Source organism: the organism of the source record quoted next, unplaced genomic scaffold, assembly GCF_019419815.1.
Source record: "Pyrus x bretschneideri cultivar Hongxiangsu unplaced genomic scaffold, Pyrus_bretschneideri_v1 Contig43, whole genome shotgun sequence".
In the NCBI taxonomy this organism is placed as follows: Eukaryota; Viridiplantae; Streptophyta; class Magnoliopsida; order Rosales; family Rosaceae; genus Pyrus; species Pyrus x bretschneideri.
The window spans coordinates 3,769,371-3,787,774 of NW_025999757.1; the positions used below are offsets into that span (position 1 = coordinate 3,769,371).

The 18,404-nt window shown below is 37.8% G+C and overlaps 3 protein-coding genes across 5 annotated transcripts; 2 read left to right on the forward strand and 1 right to left on the reverse strand.

Annotated features, from left to right (window-relative positions):
• Window positions 1-885: 885 nt before the first annotated feature.
• LOC103928286 (pentatricopeptide repeat-containing protein At2g44880-like) lies at window positions 886-6,011 on the forward strand. The gene is made up of 5 exons (XM_048566770.1): window positions 886-3,540; window positions 3,696-4,283; window positions 4,510-4,624; window positions 5,222-5,282; window positions 5,352-6,011. Exons 1-2 carry the CDS (start codon window positions 1,776-1,778, stop codon window positions 3,770-3,772), a joined length of 1,842 nt encoding a protein of 613 aa, XP_048422727.1. The 5' UTR covers window positions 886-1,775; the 3' UTR covers window positions 3,773-4,283; window positions 4,510-4,624; window positions 5,222-5,282; window positions 5,352-6,011.
• Window positions 4,247-5,771, forward strand: LOC125469467. The gene is made up of 3 exons (XM_048566819.1): window positions 4,247-4,283; window positions 4,510-4,624; window positions 5,381-5,771. Exons 1-3 carry the CDS (start codon window positions 4,247-4,249, stop codon window positions 5,769-5,771), a joined length of 543 nt encoding a protein of 180 aa, XP_048422776.1.
• Window positions 6,012-13,090: 7,079 nt separating the features above from the next.
• LOC103928289 lies at window positions 13,091-17,800 on the reverse strand. Of its 3 annotated transcripts, none has more exons than XM_048566852.1 (6): window positions 17,643-17,800; window positions 16,719-17,123; window positions 15,687-15,940; window positions 15,549-15,605; window positions 13,816-14,246; window positions 13,091-13,627 (listed from the first exon to the last, which is right to left on the reverse strand). In XM_048566852.1, exons 2-6 carry the CDS (start codon window positions 17,120-17,122, stop codon window positions 13,307-13,309), a joined length of 1,467 nt encoding a protein of 488 aa, XP_048422809.1. In that variant the 5' UTR covers window position 17,123; window positions 17,643-17,800; the 3' UTR covers window positions 13,091-13,306. The 3 variants fall into 3 exon arrangements, with proteins under 3 accessions (XP_048422809.1, XP_009335591.2, XP_009335588.2); XM_009337316.3 differs by having other exon boundaries at window positions 13,816-14,249; XM_009337313.2 differs by having other exon boundaries at window positions 13,816-14,249; window positions 16,719-17,140; window positions 17,643-17,796.
• Window positions 17,801-18,404: the final 604 nt, after the last annotated feature.

The following is an 18,404-nucleotide window of genomic DNA, read 5'->3' on the forward strand; positions in this document are numbered from 1 at the left end:
AGAGTCGACGCCTGAGAAGGTGGACAAGATAAAGACCCTCACCAAAAGGGAGAAGAAACTCTTACAGAAGGAGAGAAGGTCTCTCACAGAAGGAGAGAGAGTAGCCCCAAAACTTTCTTGAGAGAAAGCTTAGTCAACTTTGGCTTTGGGTTTTGTTGACAGGGTGACAGCTTCTGGCTCGCCACCTTTGGTTTCTTCTATTAATACTAATTAAGCGTATAACGTAAATCATAAATTCGTCGTCCACTCATATTATAACACATAGATTTATAAACGATATGTACTGGAGTTCCAGCATCAGACAACTTTTCTTCTTGCATAATGCCTCCAGTTCTTTGGTACAGCACCAGTAATCCGGGTGGTGTGAGAGTGGGTTGGGCCCAATAGTGGGCCAAGTTAGCTTGACAAATCAGGGGGTGGGGTAGGAGAAGTTTTTTTGTGTTTGGATCTGTAGGGCTGAGGTGATTCGGTTTCTGGACGTTAAAATTCCTCTCGTCCTCAATTCTTGGTTAAGTCTTTCTTGTTTTAATTTGATTATTGGGGGGTTGGAAGGTGGATTGGAATTTCCAATTCCAACAATAAAAAATTTTAATTCAAATACTTCTAAAAGAATGGGATTGAAATTGGAGACTCTGAAAATTTCAAATTTCCGATCTTTTTTTTGAAAGGGTCCAAACTTATGTCAATTTAATTTATAGTTAGCTATTAAAATAGAGACATTTTTACTCTAAAAGTCACTCCTAGTACTATTTACTTACAACACTTTTTTTTTTCTTTTTGATTAAAACTCAAAATTTTCAAACTATTTTCATTAGTTTTCGTATTAAAATGCACGTATATTAAAAAAGATAATCATACTCTTTTCTTTTGTGTATGATCAGAGTTCTATTCATCCCTCAACGGTTCTTTGTGCTATTAATACTTCAATGGGAGCTTTCTCTGAAGCTGTCCGTAGGCCTTCACAGGCCCCTGGAACTCTGCTGCTCAGTGATCGAATGTCCAGTTGGTTCCCTCCTACCGTGCCCTATGCATAAGTCAATGTCGATGCTAGTTGGTCAGCTCGGACATGCTCTGGTTTTGTGAGGATTGTCATTCGGGATGCTGAGGGTTCTTTTGTGGCTGCACGAAGGCATGCTATTCGCACTCCATCGGTGGGCGCTGCTGAAGCTGTTGCAATCTTCAAAGTATGCGAATTTGGTCTAGCATTGGGACTTACACAGGTTGTTGTCGAATCGGATTCTCATGACTCTATTAGTGCTCTGTCAAACTCGATTGAGAATGGCAGCTGGGAGGCTTACCCTTCTTTAATGCATGCTAAACGGTTAGGGGAGTCTTTTCAAGACTGTCGCTGGTCTTGGATTCTAAGATCAGCCAACATGGCGGCGGATTTGTTGGCGTTACAGCGGTCCACGGAGATGTGCAATGTTTCTTGGGTCAATAGACCCCATCTTCGTTAGTTTTTGTGCTTCAACATGATGGTTTACCCTGTCCTCCGTGAAGGACTAGGGGTAGCGAAGGGGGCGACAGAATAGCGTGGCTATGATGTCTTCCTTGTAACTCCCTCTGCCGTCCGGTTTCTCTTTTGCTATGCTGTTTGCTTGCCTCGCGGTAGGCTCTCTTTGTATGTTTGGCTTCTTAGCCTGGGTTATGTTATTCCCATTTTCCTCAAAAAAAAAAAAATATATATATATATATTAATAGAGTGAGGGAATAACTGAAAAAACTGCCATTCAAAATTGCAACGAAGCATCTAATTAAGAGAGTGAGGAGGAGTGATGAGAGAGCAAGTATGGAGATGGAGCTCATTGGAAAGAAAATGCCTAGACCTTCTCCAGCAAGCAAACACAACTTCTTCTCTTCTCCAAATCCATGCTTTTATGCTCCGAAATTCCCTCGATACCAATGGCAATCTCCTCACCAAGTTCATCACAACCTGCTCTCATCAAAACCCAATTGCTCTCATTCGACACGCCCGCCGAGTCTTCGATCAGAGACCCAATAAAGATGACACATTTCTGTGCAATTCTATGATCAGAGCTCACATGGAAAACCGGCAATTCGGTGAATCTTTCACACTATATAGAAATCTTAGGCAGGAATCGGAGTTCGAGCCGGATTGCTATACGTTCACAGCTCTGGCGAAGGCGTGTGGTTTAGATATGGCCATCTGGGAAGGACAAGAACTTCATTGTCAAGTTGTTAAGATTGGGTTGAGCTCAGATTTGTATGTGTCAACGTCGTTGGTTGATATGTATGCAAAGTTTGGGAGGATGATTTGGGCAGGGAAGGTGTTTGATAAAATGACGCACAAGAGTCAAGTGTCGTGGACAGCTCTTATTTGTGGGTATGCAAGGTCTGGAGACATGAGTAATGCAAGGAGGCTTTTTGATCGAATGCCTGACAAGGACTCAGCTGCATTTAACGCGATGATTGATGGTTATGTCAAACTGGGAGATATGGGCTTGGCTTGCATTTTGTTTGATGAGATGACGGATAGGAATGTGGTGTCTTGGACCAGCATGATTTCTGGTTACTGCCATCACGGTGACCTACATTCTGCTAGATCACTTTTTGATGCCATGCCCAAGAAGAATCTTATTTCTTGGAATGCGATGATCGGAGGTTATAGTCAAAATAACCAACCCCATGAAGCCTTGAAGTTATTTCAGGAAATGCAGTCAACTACATCGCTAGAATTGGATGGTGTGACTGTTGTGAGCATTCTTCCAGCTATTGCAGATTTGGGCGCCTTGGCTTTGGGTCGTTGGGTTGACAAGGTCGTACGGAGGAAGAAGCTTGATAGGATAACTAATGTTGGCACTGCGCTTGTTGATATGTACGCAAAATGTGGTGAAATTAAAAAAGCCAAGAGACTTTTTGATGAGATGCCTGAAAAGGAAACGGCTTCCTGGAATGCCCTGATAAATGGATTTGCAGTCAATGGTCATGGCGAGGAGGCACTGGAGATATTTTTGGAGATGCAGAAAGAGAACTTTATGCCAAATAATATTACCTTTATTGGGGTTTTGTCCGCTTGTAACCACTGTGGTCTGGTAGACGAAGGGAAAAGGTGGTTTAAAGCAATGGAGAGCTTCGGGCTCATCCCACAGATTGAGCATTATGGTTGCATGGTAGATGTCTTGGGAAGGGCAGGATGCTTGGAAGAAGTTGAGAAATTGATTGAAGTCATGCCTTATGATCCTAATGGAATAATTTTGAGTTCTTTTCTTTTTGCATGTGGCCATTATGGGGATGTCACAAGAGCCAACGAAGTGTTAAAGAAGGTGGCCAAGCTGGAGCCAGGGAATGATGGAAACTACGTAATGCTTAGAAATTTGTATGCCAGAAAGAGAAGGTGGAGTGATTCGGAGGAAATTAAGAGGTTGATGAGGAAGAATCAAGCAAATAAGGAGATTGGTTGTAGTGTCATAGAGGTTAATGGTAGAATCGAGGAGTTTGTGGCTGGGGACAGGGTGCATACCCATTCAGAAGCTATACATTTAACCTTGCTGCAGGGTTGGAAGCATATGATGGGGGAAGGTTCGTATTGAATTTATCATTTTATTGAAACGGGGTGAATTTCTTATGAGTATCGAGAAAAACACAAACATATACCACTACCAACCCATGCCATGCCAGTGCTCATCTTCCATCATCTTAGTTTGATAACTTGTATTGGGCTGTTGTTTATTTAGGGAGGCTTAAGATTGTTATCAATCATTCGGCGCAGAAAACTGCGGAACAGGCCAAGTACAAGTTTCTGCAGACTTAAAAGACTCAGATCATTCCTTTCTTACTGTACAGATACTATGGCACAGAGTAGTCTATCATGTATACAGGGAGGTTAAGTGTTTATCAAGTTCTACAGTAAAGCATACAATGGAGAGCAAAGACTTCTCCCTTTTAGCAGCGACTTCCATAACTTTTTTTGTAAACTTGTTCAGCAAACAGCTCGCTTATTAAGCAAGAAAGAAGGAATATTTTGGCAACTGCAAGACACCTCTGCAGAGGGTACAACTTCAGATGCCTGTCCTAAGGTACCAATTGTCCAAACTTCCAAGCTAAGAAGCAGATTTCAAATGAGGATGGAAATTGGAAAGCCTAAGATCAGATACCTTGCTTGCACCTACTAAACGGGACATTCACTAAACCCTCAAACCGCTCTGTCTCCTCTCTCTCTCCCTCTCTCAATACATATATACATACACACATTGTTTTGGACCTGCTGGTACCGGGATTCTAAAGAATGGGACAGTCTATGAGTTTCATGGGATTGGGAGGAGGTTGGTTAATTTTCTTTTTCATGTTATATTGTTTGCATCCGGAGTTTTTAGTTTCGTGTTTTTCCTCTCACAAACTATCTGGAATTTTTAGTTTCGTGTTTTTACTCTCACAAACTATGTTTTCATTTCTGAAATTCTTTTTGCAGTAGTTTTTTCTTTCTTTTGTTGAAGATACTATGTTAAATAATTTTATGCAACTCCTCTAATGGTCTTGAGCTGTTTATAGGGCTGCAATCCAGCCAGATGCTAAACTTTTTAATCGGAAAGGTGTACCAGCAGTTCGTCGACAAGGATATCCGAAATTTTGAGGATTTCCAGTTCGCCATTCTCGATATTTTCAAGTAAGCTTCTTATACAAGTTAGCGAGAAGTAAAATACGTGATTTTGAAATAATAATATACAAGATTGAACCCAAATCACCTAAACACTGTAACTTTTGTTTTCAGAAGTCCTGTTCAGCATTAGCAACCAAAATTGGCCCTTTTTTTCACAACCAAACCAGCAACCATTTATGTCATTATCATGGTTTCTAGTTTTTACATGAGATTATGATTAAGTTATCTCTTATCCGATCGCTATTCATTTTTAGTACCAAACATATCATACTAATCCTATCTGCCAAACAATGCCTTAAGAAAAACGAAAACATGGCCACAGCAGAATGAACACTCTTGTTTTAATCAGCCTAAAGCATATTGTTATAAACATAGAACTAATCTCTAATAAGTGTCTTTTTCTTTATAATTGACCTAAGTCATATTCTTGCATTTTATTATGACCCAAATTTCATTAGATTTCCTAAATTTTGGACGAAGAATATCAAGCTATAAATATGCCTCTTCTTTTTTCAAGTACAAGTTTCTTGTATGTGTTTCTGCATCAAAATGTACCATCACACAAAGCATCTAATACTTTGCCGTTGATACAATCTTACCCAGCACTTTCAATTCTTCTCTGCCCGGTAAACACTACAATGTGCCGTCGCGTGAGGAAATCGAGGTTAGTTAAAATTGACCGTGCGTCTTCACTTGCCAAGCTTCTCTTCTCTAACACACTAACTATTAGCAGGCTATGTTCATAAGTTGGAAAAATGCCAGAGTGCAAGACAGGAGGAACATCTTCAACCAATTTATGAAGGAGAATGTAAGGCTAAGCAAGGTCGATAATGCTACCCTGATAACAGGAGTTGTAACGCCGCCGGTAGCCATGGCTGCTAAAAGGGCAGGGGAGAGTGTGCCCCAGCTCAAAATGATCAAGGCCATTCCTGACGTCTTTTTCGTGCCATCAGCAACAGTGTTGGCTCTCATTTCTGTTAAGATTTACAAAAGAATTTTCACGGGAAAAAATGCATCTTCGACACAGTCCGAACCTGATATCCAGACGAAGACCGAAACCATTGGCGAAGCTAGAGCACCGCAAGGAGGTGCTGCTGCGTCTTCGGTCATCGGAATTCACCATGAGGAGCCAGCTCGAGCTCCCTCATTTTAGGCGTTTCACCTATGCAGTTTCTCTTTACCTCTGGATAATGTATATGTATGGTTTTAACTACTCATGCCATTTTATTTCCTTTTACCATTTACAGTCTCTGAATTACTGAAGTATGAATATGTTTAGAGTATCTGAATTACTCTAGTATCTTCCTGCTGCTGAATTGTTATTTCGTGGTTTATAACAAATATATGACAAGTGTATGTATCTATTGAAGTAATTAAAATGAGTGGTTGGATATAGAAGAAAACTAATTGTTTGTGAGACATACACTTAACAAATATGTTGTACCTAGTTGAGTGCTTTTGGTTTTAACATATTGGGTAAAGTACAAAAAATTATCTCAACTATTGCTGTCACGACACTTTCATACCTCATCTTTTAAAATTGACAATGTCATACATCATCTTACGAATTTGTGCCAATGTTATACCTTCCTTAACCTGCCGTTAATTTGTCAATTAAATGCTGACGTGGGCAAAGATGGGACCCACTTACTAATCCAACTGGATTAAAAATAATAAAATATAACTGGCGTGGCTAGAGATGGGACCCACTCACTAATCCAACTGGATTAAAAATAATTAAATATATTTTTAATAATTAAATATTCAAAAAATTAAAAATTAAAAAACTAAAAAAAATAAAAAATCGCCTAAGGGATCCGGCCATCCCTTTCCTCCACCCGCACAACCCTTTTTCTTCTTCTCTTCAACAGCCATCAAACCCTTCCCCGTCCCCCAACCTTCCTCCACCACCCTCTCTCTATCCTCTCTCTCTGGGCAACCTGCAATGTGCAACCCCCAACCTTCCTCGCTGCCGAAGCTCGAGCAGCTTCACACCTCAGCGCCAATTGATTGGAAGGCGAAATTCCAACCCAAATCGGCAACCTTACCAGGTTGAAATGGTTGGTTCTTTACAACAACCAGCTCAGCAAGCTCGACAATAACCAGATCTCTGGTTCGATACCGATGAAGTTCGGAAACTTGTCGAACCTTTCTCTTCTCTTCTTGTGGCAGAACAAGCTCGAAGGAAATGTTCTGCCCTCGATTTTCAACTGTGTGAATCTCGAGGCCATTGATTTGTCGCATAACAGCTTGACGGGGCCGATTCCCTAAGGGCTCTTCAATCTCCAGAATCTCATGAAGCTGCTGCTGCTATCTAATAACTTCTCCACTGAAATTCCGCCGGAGATCAGAAACTGCTCGTCGCTGATTCAGTTTCGGGCCAGCAGCAACAAACTCGCGGGAGGGATTCCGCCCCAGAAAGAGAGGAAAGAAAGGGGGTGGTGGACGAAGGTTGGGGGGACGGGGAAGGGTTTGGTGGCTGTCAAAGAGAAGAAGAAAAAGGATTGGTACAGGTGGAGGAAAGGGAATGCCGAATCCTTAGGCTATTTTTTAGTTTTTTTAATTTTTTAATTTTTTAAAATTTTGAATATTTAATTATTCAAAAAAAATATTTTATTATTTTTTAATCCAGTTGGATTAGTGAGTGAGTCCCGTCTCTAACCACGTCAGCATTTAACTGACAAATTAATGGCAGACTAACGAAATGTATAACATTGGCACAAATTCGTAAGATGAGGTATGACATTGTCAATTTTAAAAGATGAGGTATGAAAATGTCGTGACACCAATAGTTGAGGTAGTTTTTTGTATTTTACCCTAACATATTTGTGTTGAAGTTGTGAGGATGAATAATCTACTAGAAATTTTTGTAGCATGAGAGTTAATTCACGACTCAAATGAGTAGTGACCTATAGAAATTTGCAAACCACAACCATATATGCCAGCAGTGGCGAAGATCTTTTCAATTTCGCCCTTTTTCCACAATTTATGGCTTCGTCACGGATCAAAACCTAGGCATGCTCCTGAACTCTTGAAGTGTGACGCAATCATGATATTCAAGTGCTGTGTAAAAAATACAGTTGTTTCTATTCTGTATACTGATCTGAAACTTGAATGCTGAAAACCAAATCAAAATTTTGGTTGAATACTGAAAACCGAACCAAAATTCGGTAAAATAACAAAATTATTTCAATTTTTTGGTTCAGGATTGAGATTGGGCCTTCAGCCCCAATTTGTTAGGGTTTTTTTTTTTTTTCATCTTAATTTTGGGCTGAATTTTGGTCAGCCAATGGATGTGTAACTAATTTTGAGCCTATTGTATTCATACCAATTTGGTTAGCCCAATACATACAAATTCTATTTATCAACATAGTTCTTTACACAAGTTATAATTTTATACTAACAAACTAGTAGCAAATCATGTTCATCATTTTATCAATGTATCATTAGTAATTATAATAGCAAGCCACTTAAATTAAAAATACTGCAACCAAAATAAAATAAGTAAAGTTACAAACCAAAAAACAAAAATTTAAATTACAAACCAAAGTTTCAAATGAATTTAATATTATTTGTTCGAACTTCAAAGTTCAAGTTCATAAAGATTGCAAATCAATATGTTACACAAAGGATTTAAGGTACATATAGAATGCATATTATCAAGCTTTTAAGGGGAGGTATCTCCATTTTTTTCAAAAATGGGAATTAGTTGTGAGACCCACTCTACATCGAATTTTAATGATCCGAATCGTCTATTTTGTAAGTCTCTATTCATAGATCATCCTTGCAAAAATTTGATTCAATCCAAAATCATTTGCCTGTTTAATTATCAAAATGAAATTTCCTTGTTTCTTACAGAACAAAGTGTTCGTCACTTTCCTTGAACTCAATTAGATGTCTCAAATATTTCCGATTTAGCTAATATTTTGTAAGGGTGATCTAAGAGATGCAACTTAAAAAATAGATTGTTAGGATTCTTGAAATTCGATATGATGTGAATCCCACAACAAATCTCCATTTGAAAAAGAAAAAAATGAGAATCTCTTCCCTTAAAGGCTTTTCCATATAGTTCACATACGAGAGTACTTGAAACACCAAATATTATTCGGGATTGAAGATAAGAAAGCTTACCGAGAGACGATCGCCTTTGTGATGACTACTTTTGTGATTATCCTTTGTCTTCTTTTCTGGGGCACAATAGCATGTCAATTAGGGGTGGGTTCAAAAAACCGAAAACTGAAAACCAAACCGAACCGAGGCCGAAAAAAATCGAACAGAAAAAAAACCGAACCGAAACTACCAAACCTAACCGAACCAAATTTGGCTGGTTCGGTTTTGGTTTTTGAGGTTTGGAAACCGAACCGGACTGAACCAAACTGAAAAAAAAATCATATATAAATACAAAAAAATGCATGTTGTCGTCAGGGTTTGAACCCTTTCCCTGCGGGTTGGGGTTGGTTGTTGCAAGCCAACTTGACTGTAGACTTTGTGTTGTTATAATTGTACCCGTAATTTATTTATAGGTTTCTTATGTTTAATGCTTTATAAAATTTCTTAACTTTACAAACCCTAGCCGTCTCACTCCCATTTCATTTCAAATCTCAAACACCTCTCTGTTCCGTCCGCTGCTTCCTTTTTGCCTTTGCTTCCTCTCTCTCTCTCTCTCTCCCCCTCCCTCCCTTTCCCTCTCCTTCCTCTCTTCCTCCAAATCACTCTCTCCAGTCATCTCCTGTCCTCCTCACGGATTCCTTCTTCCAAACCATGATTTTCCCTCGCCCTTTTCGAGATCCGACGAAAAGAGGAATTGAAAGAGCTTGCGACGATCATGGCGATATCGCTGCAACAAAGGTTGTGGTTTTATTTATTTGTCAGTTCATAGGTTTTTAATTGTATGGTTACCCATTTGAAATTTATGTAATTTAAGGTGAAAAAGTTTGTATTTTTCTCTGAATATGTTTTGGAATTTTCTAAATCTATTGTGGACTTGACTATGAATTTGAATGTGGGCACTGGGCATGCGCTATTGAAATCCGATTATGGTATTGAGAAGAACCCAATTGCTTTTTTTTTTCGATTTGCATTGATCAGTTAATTTGTTGAGTTATTTCATGATTTTGTAAATTTTAAAGTTTTTGAATTTTGAATCCTGGCGATGTACATTTCCTTGAAGAATATATGTTTATGTATTTGCTTAACTTTTGAAAATTTGAATTCGTTCTGCTTGATCACAAGTAGTTGAATTACTTGAATATATTCAGGATTTTGAGGCTCTCAATTCTCTGATATATGAGAACTGGGAGGTTGATAGGTAGGTTCCTTCCATTTACATCATTTAAAAATAAAAATAAAAAACCAAAAAAAACCAAAACCGAACCGGAAAAAACCGAAACCGAAAAAAACCGAACCGAAAAAAAACCTAAAAAAAATGAACCGAACCAAACCGAAATTTCGGTTCGGTTTCGATTTTGGCAAAAAACTGAACCGTTTTGAACCGAACCCAGCCCTAATGTCAATATCAATGTCAATGTGATAAGTGATTTCCCATAAAGAAGCTCAATTTACATCATTATTCAACTAAAAACATACCAATTTAGTATGAGTCCATGCTGAGATATATTCTAACATGAACAAGCTCTGTGTATAAATTTACGCTTAAGTACTATAATCACGTCAAACTCATGCTAAGTGTATTACATCTAATGCAAACTAGTACAGGCTTGCACTAAAATGGATCTATTCTGAGTGTAAGTGCAGTGTGAACATACAAATAAAGCTAGTCCTGGTTGCAGAACAAGTACTAACACAAATGAATTCATATGTAGATGTGCAGAAAAAAATATTCACAAATCTCATAAATCACAAGATTAACATCAAATAAAATAATTGCATTTTCTAAGTAAAAGAATGTCATGATAACAAAATATTTCATATAAACACTCTCGGAAATCATATATCATATAGGTTGGAAACAAAAGCCTACTTACTGATGTGTTGTCGGATCGTAACTGCGTTGCCCTACTTGGCCTCTGAAATTCTCGGGACTAGTCTCTCCTATATAGGAAACCACTATTGGTCATTATACCACTCAAAACTCATAATTACTAAGGAAAAGACTCTTAAGTTTCCTTTTGTTTGCTCGTGCCGGGTGTTAAAAGTGCTTGAAAAAAAACTCAGACGCTGCCACACGCCGGTGGTCAGTCATCATAGTTGGTGGTGCAGTTATCCTCGTAGCTGCCAGTGGTGCACGTATGCCTATACTTGCCACTGATGGCAAGTAAAGTGGTTCACTACTAGCAATGTACTCGCTTTTAACTGCGTTAAACATGCCAACGCATAGCGTTAAATTTTGATTTTAACGCAATATTTCATCGTCGTTGTGGGATATTCGCTTGTCTCCTTCCTCTCGCTAATTGTCGGAAGCTGAATTTTTTGCCAGAATTCTTCACAGAGCATAACAGGTTCACAACCCAACTATTTTTTTTTTATGTATAATATGTCAAAATGAAGATTAGAAAGAGAGGAATGAGATTTAACACATTTGACTTACGTCACATTTGCGCTTACACGTTTGTATCCTCAAGTACTATTCAAATAACATAACAAAAGAGACAAAATAGGAAAAGAGCTCAAATGTCCACATAAGATTTTTACTTAGCTCTTTAGGGGTATTTTCATAGTTACACAACTTCGAGAAATAAAATACAATAAAATTAAAATAGATTGCAACAATTTTGATCGTAACACATACATGTACTAGCAAGAGAACCTTGGTACAACGATATTTCTAGATGTTGAATTCCTTCTGTTGTTTTTAGGTTTTTTATCTGAAATAGTCCCTGTGATTTGCACAACTCCTCATTTTGATCCTTGAGATTTGAAATCAATAAAATTGGTCCTTAAGTTTGTCCACAATCAATATTTTTTGTCCTTCCTAAAAAATATTCATTAAATAAGAATAAAATAACAAAAATACCCTCACATCAAATCATTTTGGCTTACTATTTATTAAATTGAGGGTAGTTGTGTCATTTTAATCTTTATTTAACATAACTATGCACGAAAGGACCAAAGTGATTGATGGTGAACAATCTCAGGGATACTTGTATTGATTTCAAATCTCAACGACCAAAGTGAGAAGTTATACAAATCTCAATAATCATTTTGGCTAAAAAGCTTTGTTTTACAATAATAGTAGTGCATGTACAAGTATTTACCGTAATACAAAATTACCTTTTGGAAATTTTTTTATCACATCGAATACAAATCGAATGAGGATCCCAGTGATCCTTCAATCACATCCGTTTATCGTACATTGTGAGACCAGTTTTCGTCAGGTACTGTTTACATTTAACTTTAAATAAAAAGATTTACAATAATTTATGACCGCACAATATATCATGAACGAATGTGATTGAAAAATCCGTCGGATCATCACAAAGAGAATACGGACAGGACCCTCAGGCCTCGTTTGGCACACCGTATAAGACCATCGGATAGTATTAATAATACGAAACGGGTGTTTGGTGAGCTTCGTATTAAATAAGTACCGGATTATTTAATCCGGCCCCACTTATTTTATACCCCTCCCACCCGCTTACGAATCACGTCCAAAACCTCTGTATTATTTAGTCAGGTGAGATTTCTCTTGCTCACTCCGTTCCTCTCTTGCATGACTCCTTCAACCATCTCACCTGCCTGCTCTCTCTTGTCTAGATCTCAAGTTCATCTTTGTCGTCTTCTTTTTTTCTTTCTGTTCCTCCCTCCTCCTTCACACACACACACCTCCCACCTCCTCCGTTCGCCTTCGATCTTTGACAGGACAACAATACTTCCGTGGGTTGAAGGAAAAAGATGATGATTCAAATTCTTCCGATCTAGGCTCCAACGAGAAGGACGAGGAGGAGGAAGGGAGCTGGGCTCCGACAAGGAAGGGAGCTAGGCTCCGATGATAAAATTTGGTTTATTAGCATTGAAAATATTTAATTTCTGGGATTTTTTTTTTTTGGTTGGTGAATCGATATGGGTTTTGGGAGATTTGAAGAAATGAGGAAGTGGGTTCATATGGGAGGGTGGGAATTGATGCATGGGGAAGATGGTGAAGATAGGAAGACATGATTGGGAAGTGGGAAGAGATCTGGGTTTTTTTTTATTTTTATTTTTTAATTTTTGTCTGTGTAATGATGTTTTTTTTTTTTTTTCCTCACCTGTTTTTCTTCCTTTTTTTTTCATTTTAACAACACTTATTTTGTGAAATTATTTAAAATAATTATTATAGTCCGACCTATTATCCGATGTATAAATTAATCCGATACAACACCAAACGCCCGATTAATTTAGTCAGTCCTATCCGACGACTATTTATCCTATCCGACTGAAATAGTCAGTACGGTCCGAGCTGCCAAACGAGACCTCAGATATACAAATCAACCAAGCAAAGCAATTAAAAATGCAATTATTAAGAACACGGTAATCGAGGTATAATGCCGAAATTCAATTGATCAAACACGAAACAGGATTTTAATATTTCCAGCAAACTGTAGTTTGCTGGCCTGATGAAGCAGGATTTACAGTTGAAATCATATAAGCATGTGTGACAAAAAGCATTTACAGCAGAATAAGTAGCATATACAAGAGACCATTGCAAAAAAAAAAAAAAAAAAAATACCGTCGCTTCTAAACCAGCTAACTTTAGGATTTCCGGTTTAAAGTTTTCAAGTACGAGCCGGGTTTTCGCCTCCCTTGATTTCTTGTGTTCCAAGGCAAGGCAGTCCTGGTAGAGGAATCTGGTTCTTCAGTTGCATTAGGTACACTGGAGTTTGTGGGCATCACTTTTTCTGAATACCGAACAGGAACATTTGTGGGCAACACAGTTTCCGAAACTGGAGCAGGACAACTGGTTTTCTGCTCTTGAGGTGATATGCAAGGCTTCCGTATGAACGGATCTTTAACTTCTAAATCACATGGCTCAGCCTTGACAGCATCCTTAGGTATAAGGTGTATATCCCCGGCCTGTCACGATACAACATAAGGGTTAACAGTCCATCTTCATGATTGATCCAGCATGATGGTTATAACACAAAGCAGCATTTAACAAGAACAGTGCCAAATCTATAAAAATGGTCAGTCACAAATATAATACAATAAATTTAAACCAAAAAATAAAAGCGTTTTGATCAATTCGTAAAGGAAACACTTACATTTTCAAGTACACTGCCAACCAGAGGCTGATCTGTGTTTACAGTAATACCAGGACGAGGGGTCAGCTCTGCAAGACTTGAAACTGCAATCTCAGGCAAGAATGGATCTCCCGTGTCACATTTGATATGCATAGATGCAGTGGATAAACTTTTGAACAGTAATCTATTTCCATTTTCACCACGAAAAGCAGGATTTTGAGCAGATCCCATCAATGCATCACAGGGTACTTGGAAGTTGTTAGCTGAAGAAATGTTTCCTTGATTTTCCTTCACGACCTTGTCCACTCGAGTCTTCAACTTCCATACTTTTGAATGTACCACTTCAATCTTCCAAAGAATATCTTCCAAGGAACTATTACCATCCCTGAATTCAAGAGATGACCATATATCATTTGTCTCAACATCTTTATTGCCAGTGCAAGTTTTGTCTCCTGCTATATGGAAGATTAAAAAAGGGAATGAAAATAATGAACGGAAAATAACAAACAATGATCAAATAATCAATTAAAGTGACAGATTTCAGCATTCAAAAATATATACAGAACCTGCAATAGCATAAACCAAAAGAAACTTCAAAGTCCCAACATTTCCATGGAACAATTCAAATTCAAATTCTTTAAGAACGTAAGAGGTTAATGAGGCAATAAGCTTAAATCAACTTTAGCATATAATGTACTAAATTCTTAACACTAGGTTTTTTCCATGACAAGCTCTGAAAATCAAAAACATGTCGAAAGACCACAGGACTTCCCGGTAAATATAATGTTAGAAAATAAATGCACTTACAACTTGAGAATTGGACAAAATTGAAGAGTAGAAGATTCATTGTCTAACAATGCTCAAACAAAGAATTCATAGAAACAAAGATTTGGTCTCCTATGATAAGGTAAAAAAAATTCTCGCTGCAGTACTTATAGTGGTAGCAAATGCAATATGTGAAAATCCTTCTACTGTTTTCTTGATAGAACAAAAAAGGAGCAGGTCCCTAAGAGGGTACTTTTAACTTATCAAAATCTGAGCACTCCTCAGATAAGAATCGGACTCTTACACAAAATTGAAGAGTAGAAGATTCATTGTCTAACAATACTCAGTCAAAGATTGGTCTCCCACGATGAGGTAAAATAACCTCACTGCAGTAATTATAGTGGTAGTAAATGCAATAATGAAAAGCCTTCTACTGTTTTCTTGATAAGACAAACCCTAAGAGGGTACTTTCAACTTATCAAAATCTGAGAGCTCCACAGATGAATAATAAGCGGTAGGAAATGAGCCTAATTAACAACTGAAAATGCAAATGCATATAAAGGATTTTAAAGGACAGACAACCGAATAGCAAGTCTCCTTCAATTTCTGAATTTCACTTTCCAGCACAAAGAACATGAAGAGTAAACAAAAATTGGGAAACATCTATTTGTCCAATAAAATCGGTACTACAAAGATTATATCATCAACAACATGCAATTAATATGTTGAGGCAGTGTTCCAATATGTGCAAAAAAATTGACTTCATTATGGAAACTAAATAAAAGCCAACAAACATGGTGATACACAACTATATTCGCCTTCGTAAAGTAAAAAACAAAACAGATGCAGAAACAGAGGCATACACACTCATCTTTCATAGGCGTTTTGCACATGAAAATTACATGTATGCATACCCATAAGGAAAGTTTAGTGTACTGGCAAGGTACGCAACCACCAAAATTGTAGACAAAACGATATTCCGTACTTACCAGAATCACCCCAGTCTCCCTCCATGAAAACACCATTAGCACGAGACCTCTTACTTTCTGGAAAAGGAAAGAGCATGAAACACAAAACAGATTTTTAATTGCCAACAATGCATGAAGAAAAGTTTTAGATATTCATACCATAGGAGAAAAGATTATGTTGGGACATATAACATGCTATATTGGTAGTATCTTCAACTCTCTTTCTTTTCTTCCTTTTCGTTAACTTTGACATTGCATCAAATTCAGACTGCTCTATTTGGGCATACTTTGCAAGCTGTAAATCATATTTTTTGTCCTGCGACTGAAGTTCCTTAATCTTCAGTTCCAGCCATTTCAAGCGCCACATAAGAGGACGTATAAACTTATTCCAATGAGTGGTCAACCTTTTCCTCCTAGACAATCAGATATACACATAAAACAATGTGAATGTCACAATAAAATACAGTTGAATCCAAAATATATCATGGTTACACTATAGTGGGCACAACCATTAAAAAACTGAAATAAGTATATCCTTAAAATCAGAATAATTTGCAACTATGCCTCCTTTTTATTCACGATAGAATTGATCTTCATCAAAGTGGTAACAGATTTTAACATATGTAGCTGACCGGCAACATACGACTAATCGACCAGCTGTCTCACATGATCACGTCCCAAAAAGCGGGATCCTATCCCCAAATGATATTCATACTATTACTAGCTAGAACCTGAAGGAAGGAGTTGAACCTATCCCCATCCAGTACCCAGAGATTAATATTCACCTCATTCATTCTCACCTTCCTTTTCCCTGGCAATGCAGGTTAGAACCTAGCAAACCAGGCCTAACTTTCACTCCATAAGAATTATTTAAATGAGCATTCACAGACAAAGGAAATTGTTCCAAAGAGTGACTCCAGCCAAAATCCATCTCTATCATGGCCTCAAGCTAAGAAAGCCCCATTTGACAAACTTAAATCAACAAATATTATCGAACCTCTATACATAATACGATTAATATTTTGAAAAATAGGGACCAGATTGCAAACAAGAGACTCGTCTACCTTACCTTTGTAATTGTATGCTAGGTGTGATATCTTTAATGCTACCCGATAGACAAGATCTAAGTAAGACATAAACAACATAACTCAAACCAAAATCATACATGACATAATTCAAACCAAAACGCACCTTGTTTCAAATGCACCAAAATATTCATCATAGAAAGGGGCGAACTCATTTCCATGCCACGGCGACTGAACTTCATCACCATCCGACACATAACCATTCTCTGTCCCTGAAGTTGTATCACCAAAAGAACTCGAACTCTCCGTCAAATCCCCGCATTCGCTTTCAACGATCTGCACAACATTAGGACTTGGAAACCCAGTTCTGTTTACCTCCACATTCTCCCTTACATTTGATGCAGAAGTTTGTCCAACCAATCGCGTTTCCATGTCAAAAATATTATCTTTGTAGTTACTTACACAAGGCATAAGTTTATCTTCTAGGTCTCGGTTGATACTTCCATCCTTAGCAACTGACAGTTCCATTCCAGTTCCCGACTTTGGTTTCGGCTCCAATTCAGGGCCCATGCTGCAAATTCACTCAAACTAGAATCCGTCTTTTCAGAAATAAAAATAATAATTAAAACTAAATATGTGATCCCAACTCAATCTATAACAACAATGCATCCATAAGAATTCCCAATCAAACAAATCCGAGAAAACCCCACGCTACGGCCTACCCGTAATCTCAACCTTCTAGTTCGTAAGCACAAAATTTAATCACGTTTAACTGACGAAAGCCCACATAATCTTAACAATAAGTTAACAAACAAGAAATCAATCAATCAATGACCGTGGAATTATAATTTTTTTTTTTTTTCGAAAACTACTATTGGAAACAGACAAAACTAAAGAAATCCCCAAAATTTTCTACTGCAAATTCAACGCTAAATTTTGAAAAATTAGGAAATCGAATTCAAAAAGCTTAGTCTTAATACAAAAAGCCCCAAATTTAAGACATTCAATTGATGAAAACCTCTAATTCCAATAGAAACCATAAAACCCTAAGCCCTCGAAAATATATCAGAGGAAAGAGCGAGAGACCAACCTGGTATTGCAAAAACCTTTTGTCCGTGAGAGCGAGAAGGAACATGTCACCGCCGGCGCAGTTTAGCGGCGGTGCCAGTAACCGTAAGCGAGACGAGTCGGACTCTGATTGGTTTGAGGGCAAAGATTCTCGGTGGGACTGTTTCTCGCTCCCCCAAGTCGCTCGCTGTTGCTCTCTCGTTTCTCTCTCTATTGAAGTGGTCGGGGGATGCGATCAAAACTTGGGCCGCACGTGTGGGTCCAAATGGAAAGATTGATGAATTGGTGTGTGCTGTCCGCCTTGGAAGGGTATGTTTGGCTAATGGTTGTACTAGGTTTACTTACATATTCAATGTATTAAATTATGAATTAAACTTTGTTTTACATTATTTATTTCTTAAACTGGTGGTGTCATGTTACGCATTGATCTTTCATGTTGTGTTTTTGTTTGAAAATTTTCGACTGTTGTCTCAACATTTTGCGATCTTGTCAACCTTTAAGAAAACAAGTTGTGTTTAACTTGGCATATCTGGTAGAGAACAAATTTTTTTTAAAAAAAAGATCAAAATTTGAAGGTGGTATCAGAGCATCTCCCAAAGAAATGGCAAATATGCTAATTAGGATTAAAAGATATCAAGGGTTTTCTCTCTAAAGGAAATGTCATAATTGACGTGGCAGATGAGTCATTTAACTTCTTGTTTTCTAGTATTTTTTTACAACAAATAAAAATAGAGTCGATTTTATTACTGATGTGTGGGGTCTCATAATTCACCAATAGAATACA

What these genes read in the sequence shown, in the direction of transcription:
- LOC103928286 (XM_048566770.1), top strand. Translation starts at nt 1,776, where the DNA reads ATGAGAGAGCAAGTATGGAGATGGAGCTCATTGGAAAGAAAATGCCTA. An exon ending in GAAGCATATGATGGGGGAAG is followed by an intron (nt 3,541 to 3,695) that starts GTTCGTATTGAA and finishes TTGTTTATTTAG; the next exon opens with GGAGGCTTAAGATTGTTATC.
- LOC125469467 (XM_048566819.1), top strand. Translation starts at nt 4,247, where the DNA reads ATGGGACAGTCTATGAGTTTCATGGGATTGGGAGGAG. An exon ending in TTTCATGGGATTGGGAGGAG is followed by an intron (nt 4,284 to 4,509) that starts GTTGGTTAATTT and finishes AGCTGTTTATAG; the next exon opens with GGCTGCAATCCAGCCAGATG. An exon ending in GCCATTCTCGATATTTTCAA is followed by an intron (nt 4,625 to 5,380) that starts GTAAGCTTCTTA and finishes GAAAAATGCCAG; the next exon opens with AGTGCAAGACAGGAGGAACA.
- LOC103928289 (XM_009337316.3), bottom strand. Translation starts at nt 17,122, where the DNA reads ATGGGCCCTGAATTGGAGCCGAAACCAAAGTCGGGAACTGGAATGGAA. An exon ending in TTTGGTGCATTTGAAACAAG is followed by an intron (nt 15,941 to 16,718) that starts GTGCGTTTTGGT and finishes CTGATTGTCTAG; the next exon opens with GAGGAAAAGGTTGACCACTC. An exon ending in TTGGCAGTGTACTTGAAAAT is followed by an intron (nt 13,628 to 13,815) that starts GTAAGTGTTTCC and finishes GTATCGTGACAG; the next exon opens with GCCGGGGATATACACCTTAT.